The following is a 12,898-nucleotide window of genomic DNA, read 5'->3' as shown; positions in this document are numbered from 1 at the left end:
CGGGGAAAGCATGATCCCCATTTCATGGGTAAGGCAAGTGGGCTCAGGGGGCTAAAAGGAGTTCTCCCAGCGGCTGCCAAAGGGTCAGCCAGCCAGGATTTGACCGTGCTAGGCGGGAAGGGTATGGGAGATGAGCAGGAGGGGCATTAACAAGCCGGACCGGGATCAATGAGTGGACAAGGAGAGGTACAGGGCCCAGGGTGGGGCAGAGGCCTGGCCTCACCAGCAGACAGGTTTACCCATCTGGGTGTCACCCCTTTGGGCTTCCGGGTGGAATCGAGGCTGCTGGCTCTGAGAGCTAAGGGGGTCCATGCCTAGCACCCAACAGGGGAGGGGACCCTGGGTGGGAGTCAATTTCTGTGGCGTCAAACCCCCATTTTTCACTCGCAGAGATCTGTTTGCCTAAAATTAGCTGGATGTGAAGGGAAGGCTAATTCTTAAGCGCGGCCTGGAGCAGTTTCCTGCGGTGACTTAGGGAGGCTGCTCTGCTCCTGTCAGCAGATGAGAAGCAGGAGGTGTCGGGAATGGCCAATTTGAGCTCCTGTCTGGGGTCACTGCAGTCCGGATCATGTCCTTTTTGAATTGGGGCTGGGGCTAGAAAGCCAGGGATTTCCCCTAAGTCAAAGGAAGGCTCTGGAGGGGGTAAAGAATTGTAACAAAATAAGGTATTAGGGGCTGAGAGAGTTCAAACAGAGTTGAGAGGCTACGCTGGAGGTCACTCTTATGCAAGCTTCGGCTAGATATTCGCTATTTACCGTGGTTGGCCAAACCCCAACCAAAGCTATTCCTGTCAACCCTAAAGAACATCTCGGGCTCTATCTGAGATTCTGCAAAAGCCTCATGTACTAAGATTACATCCCAGAAACCTACAACCTCCAGATGAGTTTCTAGGTCCTGAAACCCAGAGGGCCCAGCCTCTCCAGAACATCAGCTAGTTCCATCCCCCCATCCCATATTATCAACACCCCTTTCCAACATGAAAAAGTTAGACTGGGCATAGCCCACAGACCCCTAAAGAGTGAGAGAAGGATCAAAGGAGAAGGAGGAGTTATAACAGAGAAGGTAGGGTTTAAATAAATGAGTACGACTCCTGAATCATTATATTGATATTTCTTTTAGTCTCCAGTGTCCTGGAGCAGCTAGAAGGAAAAACCTAAAACTGTGGAACTGTAACCCATACCAAACTCTGACATCCATTCTATAACTAATTGTGGTGTGCTTTATGTTATATTTACAACTGTTATTGCTTTTTTGTATAGATCTTACATTTCACAATAAATAAATAAATAAATAAAAGAAGCCTCTGGGTTCCAAATCAAACAGGGCAGGACAAACACTAACCATGAAAGAGAATCAAGACAAGTTTTCTCCTGGCCCCTCCTGCCTCGAGCCCTCATTGGGAGGGACCCGCCTTAGAGGACTGCTCCCGGTGCACATGCTCCGGTGGCTTAGGGGGGGCCTGCTGGGGTTGGGACACACCTGGGGGTGGTGCTGAGCACACCAGCAGAGTCGTGGCCTCCAACCCTTGGGCTCCTGGTCTGTAAAATGGGATAAGGCACATGCTTCCAGGGAGTATGCGTAACACGGGCTGCGGGGCAGCCGAGCAAATGGTGTCTCCTGATGTACAACACTGGCCAGAGTTCCTGGAAGGAGTCCGAGTCCACTCTTCCCAGAGGATGCACTCCATCCTTGCAAACAGCTGAGTTTCCTTCCAGAGTCATGACAACCATAATTCTGGGACTGTGGGCTAAACCCTAACACTTATACGGAACCACCCACACGCCAGTGCCATTCTAAGCTACTTCGCTTTGTCCTCACCACAACCCTATGAGGTAGACACAATTATCCTCATTTTATAGATGAGGAAACTGAGGCACAGAGAAGTTGAGTGACTTGCCCAGAGATCCACAGCTGGTAAGTGGCAGAGCTGGGATTTGAACCCAGGCTGACCAAGCTTGTAGTATATAGCTCTCTGCTCTTCTGCCCTTTCCCAGAACTCTTCCAGCTCTCCCGTCACCCCAGAAGATCTTTCCAGAGACGAGTATGACAGGGCCTTGATTCATCCTACAAGGATTAATCCTTGGATACTGTGTCTCCTTCTTGGAAATCTCATTTGGTCTTCATGAAAAACAAGAAAACCAAGGACCAGGGGGGTCAAACAACTGGCCCCAAAGCATACAGTTGGCAGCAGCAGAGCGATACCAGAACTCTCATTATTCTTTCCATTTTATAGATGGGAAAATTGAGTTCCTTTTATCTGTCATGTGATGCCTGACTTCTCGCAGCCCACTGGCATTCCATGGAATTTCACCTAAGGAATGCCGCTCAATGCCACACAGAATGCTTTCCTTCTCTCTCCTGTGGGGCCCAGCTCAAACACCTCCTCCTCCAGGAAGCCTTTCCTGATCTCACCGCCCACCCACCTCACCAAGTATCTGCTGCATTAACCACTCAGCCGGCTGAGAGCCACTCCCTGTGGAAGGGGGCTGAGGGGCCATGTCACAGGGTTTTGCTGCCTCCTCTGTGCCAGGCAACAGGCTGGGTGCTAATCTACCAAGAGGAGCAGGACCAGATTTCTGCCCACAGGTGAGCATGTCCCTCCTTGCAATGGTACCTGACCCAGAGTGGAGGACACAAGGAATCACCAGCATGGCCCTGTACAGGAGTGGAGCCTGACTGCATATTACTCAATCTCCTAAGATCTCTTAACCCAGGGTCCATGGCCTGGCTTTGAGGGGGGTCTACAAATCCACTGACATTTTGAGCCACAGCTGTTGGGGCTGCAGCTTCCATCAGTTTCTCCACAGAGTCTGGGGTCCAGAGGTGGTCAAGAACTTCTGCCTCAAGGGAATCTCCTGGTCCCCATTCCAAAAGCAAATGTCACTTGAGTGGACCCCACCTCTCGGCAGGCTGGTCTACTGCCCTGCTGGTGGGGGCGCCTGGGGATGGAGCTAGCCCAGAGCTCCCAGGCAGGACCTGTCTCCCATCTGAGAGCCACATGTGGCCATTTGCAAAATCACACTATGAAGGAAAAAACCCGCTAAAAAAAAAAAACAACAAACCCCTAATCCAAACAGTGCCAAGAAAGAAAAGATGTGTCTGCATTTAGGCCAGGGCATGGCGCATGGGCAGAAGTGTCAGCGAGAGCAGCCAACCTAGGAAGCAAGAACGGTCTCAGTTTCTCCTCCCGACCTGAGAGAGGAGGGCGCCAGTGGGAGAGGCCCACCCACTCCTGGGAGACACCGGGCACCAGGTGGTCCACAGTAACCGCTAGGCTGACCGGTTGGACCAGGCGAGGGGCTGGGTCCCCGAGCATCCTCTCAGGCCATACGCCCAGGCTGGGTTTCTGCCCGGACACCCAGGGTGTGGAGCTGCAGCTGGGGGGGCTGCAGGGGAGAGAACTCGGGCCTCAGATTTCTCCTCTGTCATACGGGGGCAGTAACCCAGATGCCAGGTGTGGGCCACACCTGGGGGAGGGGTTGTCCTCAACATCTCCCTTACCATAATAAAGGCTGCCACTTAGTGAGCGCCTACTGTATGCCCAGATCAGCCCAGCGATTGGCCCGTCCTCTGTAGGGAGACACTGCAGGGCCACAGCCTCACTCTGACAGGGAGCATCAGAGCAGAGACTCACAACTCAGCCCCGTATGGCAAACAGTGTGGGGGTGGGAACCCAATTCTGGGCTCTGGTGCCCATGTTGGGCTCTGGGTTCTCTCCAGCTGCCGCGTTGTGGCAGAGGCCCTTGCTCTGGTTCCCTCCAGAGATGCCCCCAGGAGCTGAAACCCTTTTTAAATATCCCACACCTGCTCATCTTGGCAGTGGCAAGAAAACCCCACGCCCAACCCCGGGGCAGGACAGACAGGGCACCTGTCACTCTCCCTACACGGTGTATCTCTCTGGTGCCTTGTCTGCCCGGCAGTTCCAAGCTCCACAGCTGCCCCAAGCCCTGGGGACCCCAGGCCAGAGTCCAGATTTGGGAGACACGGACATGCTCCCAGCCCAGCAGCAGGGACTGGGGAAGCTGGGATTGGCTGCACCTGGGCACGGGCAAGCCAAGAAGAGGGCATTCCTGGGGCCTGGGTGACTGGACCCCAAAAGCAACTACCAAGGGCTGAGTGGGGAAAACAGGAGCCCTCCCCCTGCGCTCCTGCTCAAGAACACAGCTCGACTCCCTTCTGGCCCCACCCTGCCTCCCTCCTGCCCCCTCCCCGAGACTGGAAGCCTCCCACATTCCCAGAGACGAATCCACCCCACGCAGGTTTGCTGAGCCACCCCTCCGGGCTGAGTTGGCACCTTGTTTCCAGAACTCAGCCTTGCCCCAGCTCTGCTCCTGGGGTTCTTTCTGCAGGTAACTTGGGGCAGATATCAGCCCCGGATGGAGGAAATGGAGACCCACCCCACCTTCTCTGTTTATCCAAAGGGGTAAACACAGCTAGAATACACTAGAATGGCCAATCTGGTGTTTCAGCCAGCATTGGAGACATGCTGGTTGTTAAATATTTGAATACCACCCCTGGAGCCAAACCAGCAGGTGGCCACTGGGCTCGCTCTCCACACGTACCTTCGACAGGTGAGGTTTTGAGGTGCCGGCAGATGGCTTCTGTGTCCCCGTAAGTCTCTTTGATCTTGACCACAGCCTCGGTCCCCCGCAGCTCCATGAGGGAGCGGAGCTCCTCCATCGTGCACCCGAACTCGCCCCCATGGCTCGACTCATTTCTTTGGTTTTTGGAGTAAAAGTCGCTGTTGGTCATGTCACCCATGTCTGCCACGGTCCCTGCTCGGGGTGGGCCCGAGGGTCAGCGCTGGACAAGGGGCAGCTGGGAGGTGGCTCCGTGTGGCTGTCCTCAGCACAGCCTCACTGGACAGCCGAGGGTCCAGGCGGCCGGCTCCGGGTCCCGGGGGGCGGGGGTGGCCGAGGCAGGCTGGTGACAGCGGCAGCAAACTCCACGGGGTGTCCCCGGGCACGGGGGGGGCGAGGTCCAGGGGCCGGCGGGGCTCAGGGCTGCAGACCCAGGAGTCTCCATTCAGTGGAGCCCATGCTGCTTTCCAAAGTGGGCATCTACATGGTCAGAGGCGGCGGCTCCTGTGGGGACAAGGGTCAGGGAGCTCAGGAGTGCTCCAACAGACAGACACCTGCAACACACACGGACCCCACTGCGGCATTCCACACGACACCCCAGAACACACCAACACACACTGTGAGGCCAAACGGTACCGGTGTCCCCCCAGGCACAGCACCCTGATAACAACACCCTCACAACGGGCCACCCCCCACTGTGCCGCGTGACACACTGCCTTCACACACTCACGCTTTCGGGCACACGAACACGCACGCGGATGCCCACGCCCATCACGCATTGCCACACGCAGTCACACTCCTAGCCTGACCTTGGAACACTCCCCACCTTCCTTCAAAAACGCCTGTCCTCAAGGCTGCTCTGAGCATACACTGACTCTGGCTCCCTCGTGCCCTCACTCTCCCCAAGCTGTTTACACACAGCCCCGTGCACACGCAATCTGGGGACTAGCCCCCCCCACACACACAGTGACACGGACCGCAGGTCCCACACAGGGAGGCTTCCCCATCCATGTCTTCCATCCCCGTTCCATACACGTGCTGCTCCCCCAGCTCCCTCCCCACTCCCATCTCATACACGTGAGGACGGGCTGGGGGGTAACTCAGAGAAACTGCCCACCTCCACCCACGGGAACCAAGCCCTTCTCCCTGCATAGTCTCCAGGACGGCATTAAGCCCATAGCTTGGTCCCGGTTTGGAGCCCTCACCTGGGGGCCCGCCCGCAGGCCAGCACCACGGACAGCGGTCGTCACGGTCTCACTGGGAGCCCGGGGGGAGGAGGAGGAGCAGGAGGGAGTGCCGGCTTCTCCCTGCCCTCCTGGCCACCCTGCAGCAGCCAGGCGTCTGCGGAGCAGCCAGGAGAGAATCCAATCTATCCGGACACCCAACACCAGCGGCCGAAGCCCCGGCAAGCGTTGGGTGACAAAGGGCCCAGGCTGAGCACAGCTGGGCCTGGCACGGGGACCAGCCCCTCCCGGCAGCCGCGGACAGCTTGCCATCTGAGGTCCAGGACAGGGAGGGGAAGCTGATGGGAGAAGACAAGGCTGAGCCTCTACCCCAGCCTCCTGTTCATCTCCTCTGTCCCATCTTCCTTCTCCCTGGTCCTTCCCTCGTTCATGGGACTTTTGAGCTGGAAGCATTTGGGAGTTAATCTCATTTCCTAATGATGAACCTGAAGCTCAGAGAGGGAAAGGAACTTGTCCAGAGCGACACAGCAAGAGAGTGCAGGAACCCTGAGGTGGGCTGGTCTCCTAACTCCCAGCCCAGGGCTCTTTCCCCTCCCCCTGGAGAGCACTCTTTCCTTTCTCTCTGCATTGCTGAAGCTGGTAGGCAGACTGTACCAGACAGTGGTTAAGAATATAGAATCTGGAATCAGAGAGATCTGGGCTTCAATCTGAGCTCCCCTAAGCCCTGGTTGTGGGGTCCTGGGTGAGTCACTTCACTTTGTAGGGCCTCAGTTTGTTCATTTGTAAAATGGGCAACAATAATAGTCATTCTCCTTGCTCGCATACTGCCTCCCAACTCACTGAGAAATGATTACAGATCGTGTTCAAATCCAGCATGTTTCCACCTGGGGTTCTGGGGCTTCCCAGGATGGGCCAAGGGATGCCAGAGCCACAGAAGAAACCTGTCCTGCCTTATACGAGGGGCAATTTTACTCAGGATGCAATAGGAAGCATTAATTTTTACATAGTGGCCCAACAACATCTTATAGAATAGAACCTAAAATGGAGATGATGCCTCAAGAAGAGACATGAGACTAAAGAAGTTGTGCGCTGTGTGTCCCCGCCCACCCTTGATTCTGCAGAATGTTTTCACACTCCAGGGCTATCCAAGCAGGTACCACCCCTGGAACCCATCCCTAGGGGAGCAGGTCCAAGGATGCCTGCAAGTAATGATGACAGTAATAACTCCCACCACCACCATTTCTTAAGCATCTACTATGTGTCAGGCCCTGTGCTAAGAGCTCTGTGCACAGTATCATCGGATGGTACACTCTAAGAGGGCAGGGAGTTAGTAAGTTTTGTTTGCTGATATGGCCAGAAAAGTGCCTGGCTCCTCGTGGGTGTTTGATAAATAACTGCTGAAAGAACAAACCAATGAATAAAGAACAACTAAACCAATGATGTCATTGAACCCTTATAACTCTTTGAGATGGGTACCATAATTACACCCATTTTATAGACAAAGAGAGCAAGGCTCAGAGAGCTAAAGTCACCTGCTCAAGGTCACACAGCAGGGAAGTGTCAGGAACTGGAAGAGCTTTTAAACGTCAGACCTTGGGTTCTTGCCTACCACCCCATTAGAACGCACTGGTTGGGGCCTGGTTCAGGATGCTGAACATGTCTAAGGAGAGAGGTGCTATTTCTGATTTGGGCTGGATGCTCTCCTCCTCCAGCTAGAAGCTAGTGGAGGTCCTCAGCACAGCCCCCTCCCCATTCTAGGACCAGCTTCAAGAACCAAAGGGAGACTCTCAGAACATGTGAGTTCCTTGCTCAGGGCGTGACGAGGCCCTGGGCCCATTGCAGGTGGCTTCTGTGTTAGGCAGTATCCTTCTCACTGCCTGCTCAGTGTACACATGTTTTATCCGAGTTTAGGAAACTGAATAGAGAAAAAAACAAAGAGCTGGAGAAAGACAAAGATAGGCAGAGGCACACGAGGTACACAGCCATCAGAGGAGAAGGAAGAAAAAGAGACCCCTTCAGGGGAGCACAGCAGCTGGGCCTGAGACGAGATGGGGCTAAGCAGTGCCCAGCTGGAGGGGCAGGTCCGAGAGAGGTGGCTCTACTGAGAACCTTTCAGAACAGGCTCTGCTTTCTCAGGGACAAGAGCTGAGATGAAGAGATGCAGACCTCCTGTCTGGAAGGAACTCAGGACTCACCTGGAGCCCCAGAAGGCTTGCCCCTCTGCACTGAAATGAGCCAGGTGAAGGCAAAGTCCTGTGAACTTTTAGGACTCCCAGACTTGCTTTAAACTTACTGGTGTGGTAGAAAGATCACTCTGTGACCTTAAGCTAATCATCTAGCTCCTCTGAGTCTTAGTTTCATCATCTCTAACTTGGGAAGAACAATACAAAATAACACTACATTACTAACACAACAGCAAGCATTTGCTGAGTGCTATGTGCCAGGTACTCTAAATGCTTTTTGGGGAGCATCTATCTCAGAAGATGCTGTAGGAGTTAAAAGTAGGTGCTCTGAAAGCCACAATTTCTGGCTTAAAATTCTGGCTCCTTTACCTCCTAGTTGAATGTGTAGCAAATTAACTTTAGTTTCATTCTCCAGAAAAACCACCACAGAAAAGGCAAAAAATAAGATGTCTCTTACAGATGTTATGAAGCTTCAATGAGATATTTCATGTAAAATACTAAGAATTGAGCCCAGCATGTGGCAAAGCACTCAGTACATGCTAGTGATTATTATTACCCATCCATACAATTTCTTTATGAGCTCAGTAGTCTTGTTGTTCCTATGATACAGATGAGGAAACTGAGGTCAAGAGAAGCCAAGTAACTTGCCCAAGGTTAAATGGCTAGTGAGTGGTGCTTTGGAACCCAGGTACTCTGGTTCTTGAGAAACACTCTTAATCACGATGCTTTGCTGCCTTCCCTGGTGAAGCTTCCTCAAGGGGTTCTTATGATGCTCAAATTAAGTGCCATATGTGAATGAAAGTGTTTTACAAACCACAAGGGACTTTCTAAACCTGAGTTGCTGTTTTCTATCTGTCCCCCTGCTACCTGCGGCATGGTTTACAGGCACTGATAATTACTTCTCTGGCAGCACGAGCTATGAGAATCTTTAGTGGCAATTATATTTGTGATGACAACAGTAGGCATAAGTAATAGGTTATTCAGGATTTTAAAGACTATTGTTTTAAGTTGAATAATGATCTTCAACCATCTACCCATCCATCCATCCATCCATCCATCCATCTGCCCATTCATCCATCCATCTGCCCATCAATCCATCTATTCATCCATCCATCCATCTGCCCATCCATCCATTCATCCATCCATCCATCCATCTGCCCATTCATCCATCCATCTGCCCATCAATCCATCTATCCATCCATCCATCCATCCATCCATCCATCCATCCATCCATCCATCCATCTGCCCATCAATCCATCCATCCATCCATCTATCTGCCCATCAATCCATCCATCCATCCACTCATCCATCCATCCATCCACCCAATAGTTGTGTTTTGGGCACCTCCTCTGCACCTACTCCATGCCAGACATTGAACAATACAAACACGGCTACCCTCCTTTAGGAGCTGACAATGGGGAAGAGAAACAAATAAATGAGAGAATTCCGTGATGTGATGTTTTCCCACGATGGAGAAGCCCAAGGTGCTGTGGACATTCAGAGTAGGAAAACCTGACCTGGCCCAGGATGTCAAGGAAGCCCTGTCCTCTCATATCCAAGTGAGGAATATTTATTTTCTGCAGGTTAAGCAGGATTTCAGCCAAAAGATGCATGAGGAAGAAAGTGAAATACACAACTGTCTGTTAATAGAAGATTGAGAGGGACACAGAAGTGTGCAGGGAGGGACTGCTGTAATCGTGTATGGAGGGATGAAACTCTGGGCTAACAAAATCAGTTAGCAATCAGAACTCTGCTCCTGTAGGTTTGACCTTGAACTTTCTTCTCTGAGACTTCCCTCTTCAGCAGCTATGCCTTCCAATGCACCTTGTACTTTCTACTTGCCACTCCTGCATCTTGTGGGTGCTGCCCCTGCATGGAGGTCCTTGGCTTTTCCTTCTAAGTTGCACAGCTCAGTGCATTTGACTGTGGGATCTGCTCGATTTGAGGCCGTGAGGCTCACTGGCACAAAAGCACTGACGTGTTGTTATACAGAAAACTGGACAGATTCACAAAACTGAAGCCCAATCCACCAGCTGCCCACATCCTCCAGAGCATGCAAGGGATCTGGACAGGACACTCTCCAAAACCCAAGCCTTTGCCTCATTCACAACTGCTTGTCCTACTCAGCTCCAGTGGCCTTTCTCGCGGGAAGCCTTTCCTGGACCGCTCAGACTCTGTAATACTTCTGCTAAGTGCCCTGACCCCCAAATACTTTCGGTATAGTAGCACACTTCACACTTTCCTGCTTCTGCCTGCTCACCCATCTGCCTTCCCCAGGAGCCTGACATCTCCATGGGGGTGGGAGCCATGTATACTTCATATCTAGTGCAGTACCTGGCATCCAGAAGGAGCTCAATAAATGCTTGGTGAATGAATGGATAGCTAGGTCAGCTATGAATGCTAGTTTGACTTCAGATAGGTTCTCAGACCTCAGTTTTCTCTCCGGTAGAATGGGGTAGTGATTCTTACCTTGCCTACCTTAGAAATTCTTAGTTTCTTTTTCTTTGAGATGTACCCCTGTCCTCCATTCCCCAGTTTCCCTCTTTGTAATGCGGCATCGGTTTGAGGCTGAAGCTTGGGCAGACAGCAATCCCCTCAGCCACAACCCCATTCAGACTCTGACATATTTGCTGTCTTGTCCAACAATACATGATCCACCACTCCCATGTTGAGAAATTAAATTAGCTATGTGACCTTGGAGAAGTCACCTAACCTTGGTAGATCCATAAGATGGGAATGACCCAGTGAGACATGCTAAGCAGGGCATATACCCTGTCCTGGGCCCAGAGAGGTTGAGCAACATGCTTGGGGTCACACAGCCCACTGAGACCACAGTCCTTTAAGAAGACCCTCCCTGATTTCCAGGGTCTAAGGGGCAAGCATGGGACCTTGAACAAGCCCCTCTCCTTTCTGCACCTCATCTTCCCTGTGTGGAAAGAGAAGGGATTTGGATGAGTGCATAGGAGAGTCCCTTCAGTCTTCGAACGCCACGCCCTTCAGAATCACGAGAACATTCTGACAATATTGTATTAATGCATTTCAGTTTCATCTTATTTGCATTTAAATGACTCTATTGTTACATTTCAATGACTCAAGAATAGGTTGGGGCGCCTTGATAAAAAGTCTTTGCCAGGAAGGGCTCTCGCTGGCAGAAGAAGGAGCAATATTTTTTTTGGAGTTAATTTAACAAAGAAGGAATCTATCTTTCAAAGGAAGGATTAAAAAAAAAAAAAAAACCAAACCAACAGCTTTTCAAATTCTAGCTGAAAGATGGTAGCTGGGACAATCGCAAATGAATTACGTGCTAAAATAACTTTTGGATGCTAAATCCTTCTGTTTTAAGATGTGCTGAATTTAAATGCCGTGTTAATACATATTTCTAAAGTCGCCATTTCCTTTGGATCGTCCCTGGTATCAATGACAGACAGGATGGTGGGGGGTGGGGTGTGCAGGGGAAATCGGCCCAATCTGGGCATCCCAGGTGGCAGCTGTGTGGCTTGGGCAAGGCTCTAAACCTCCCTGGGCCTCAGTTTCCTCCTCCCCCAAATGGTGACAATCAGATAGGGTTTTATAAGGTTAATTGAGATAGAACTTAGCCCAGTTCCTGGAATTCAGGAACCCCTTGTTAAGTGATGACTGTTCATACTATAATAATTTAACTCCCTACCTCCCTTGAACCTCTGCAAAACCGATTGTCCCCCAAGTGCTTTTTTTTTTTTTTTTTTTTTTTTTTTTTTTTTTTTTTAAAGGAAAGATAGAGAGAAGGAAGGAAGGATAGAAGGAAGGAAGGAAGGAAGAAAGGGAAACATTTTTAAACATTTTCTTGTTTTATTGTATTCTGTTTCTCCGTTTTTGTTACATGGGCTGGGGCCGGGAATCGAACCGAGGTCCTCCGGCATAGCAGGCAAGCACTTTGCCCGCTGAGCCACCGCGGCCCACCCCCAAGTGCTTTTTTTAAAACAGAACTCAGATCTGACCTTGTCAAGCTCACCAGGCTCCCAGGTACCCCTCAAAGCCTGAGTTTCCCCTCTGCTATGGTCTTGACAATTGACAAACTCACAATAGCTCTCAAGGTGGGAGAGAGCTTTCTTTCCTCTCCTGTCTTTCTGTGGGGGCCCCACTGCCCCAGAGATGGGGACTCCTCCACCTGTGTGCTGAGCCCAGGTAAGAGTGAGTCCAGCCTGGTTACCAGGGGTAGAGGGAAGACTGCTCTTTCTTTGTCCCCAGTCTTTACCATTCTCTGGACACACCTCTCTGAGGGAAAGGATTTTCCCTCTGTGTTTATGTATGTGAAAGAGAGAAAGACAGACGGGTCTGATGTGATGGTGTCAGTGGGCATGTTATTTAGATGTGTTGGTATCAGGATGGGTGTGTCAGGACCAGTGGGAGTATGTTTTTGTGGACATGCTGGCAGGGCTGGGACAGGGCTTATGTGTGTGTGTCAGAGGGGCCCTCTGGTGTGTCAGCAGGCATGAGCTCAGTGGGTGACACTGAAGTTCAGGGTGTGCTGTGCAGTTCCAGGGGAAATGCCAGCATGAGAGTGTGTCTATGAGTGTGAGTGCACTGGAGCTGTGTGTGTGCATGCCCATCTGCGTGTGTGATCCCAACAGTGCGTGTGTGTCACAGCTGACAACGGCAATCTCAGCTCTGAGCTCTCACAGTCAGGGAGGGAGGACAGGGAAGAAGGAAGGGAATTGAAAATGAATACCTCAGAAACGAATTTAGTGCTATTTTTAGAACACTCTTATCCTACTAACCAGGAAAGGAAAATCTAAAAAAAAAAAAAAAAAGCTACAGAAACAGTCATGCATCACCCTTGAAGGCATGGGTGGCAAAAAGCAGGGACAGGGGTGAGCATTTAGGGATTCAGGGCTTCTCAGATAGTTTATCACCTTCCTGCCTGTTCTGAGGAAGGGGGTGGGTCCAGCCCTTAGTTGCCCACCAGGATTAA

The 12,898-nt window shown here is 51.5% G+C and overlaps 1 protein-coding gene across 8 annotated transcripts in view; it reads right to left on the bottom strand.

Annotated features, from left to right (window-relative positions):
• The window catches only part of ATP2B2 (ATPase plasma membrane Ca2+ transporting 2), a 368,890-nt gene that overhangs the window by 123,492 nt on the left and 232,500 nt on the right, over positions 1 to 12,898 (bottom strand). For all 8 annotated transcript variants that reach the window (XR_013157774.1, XM_077116558.1, XM_077116561.1 and 5 more), the window contains one exon: positions 4,563 to 5,084. Coding sequence is in view for 7 of the 8 variants with exons in the window: in XM_077116558.1 (XP_076972673.1) it covers positions 4,563 to 4,761 (199 nt within the window). In the remaining variant the exon portion in view is untranslated. The remainder of the gene's footprint in view (positions 1 to 4,562; positions 5,085 to 12,898) is intronic.

Source organism: Tamandua tetradactyla, chromosome 9, assembly GCF_023851605.1.
Source record: "Tamandua tetradactyla isolate mTamTet1 chromosome 9, mTamTet1.pri, whole genome shotgun sequence".
NCBI lineage: Eukaryota > Metazoa > Chordata > Mammalia > Pilosa > Myrmecophagidae > Tamandua > Tamandua tetradactyla.
The sequence above is the reverse complement of the archived record's forward strand: the minus strand, read 5'-3'. Positions and strand labels throughout refer to the sequence as shown.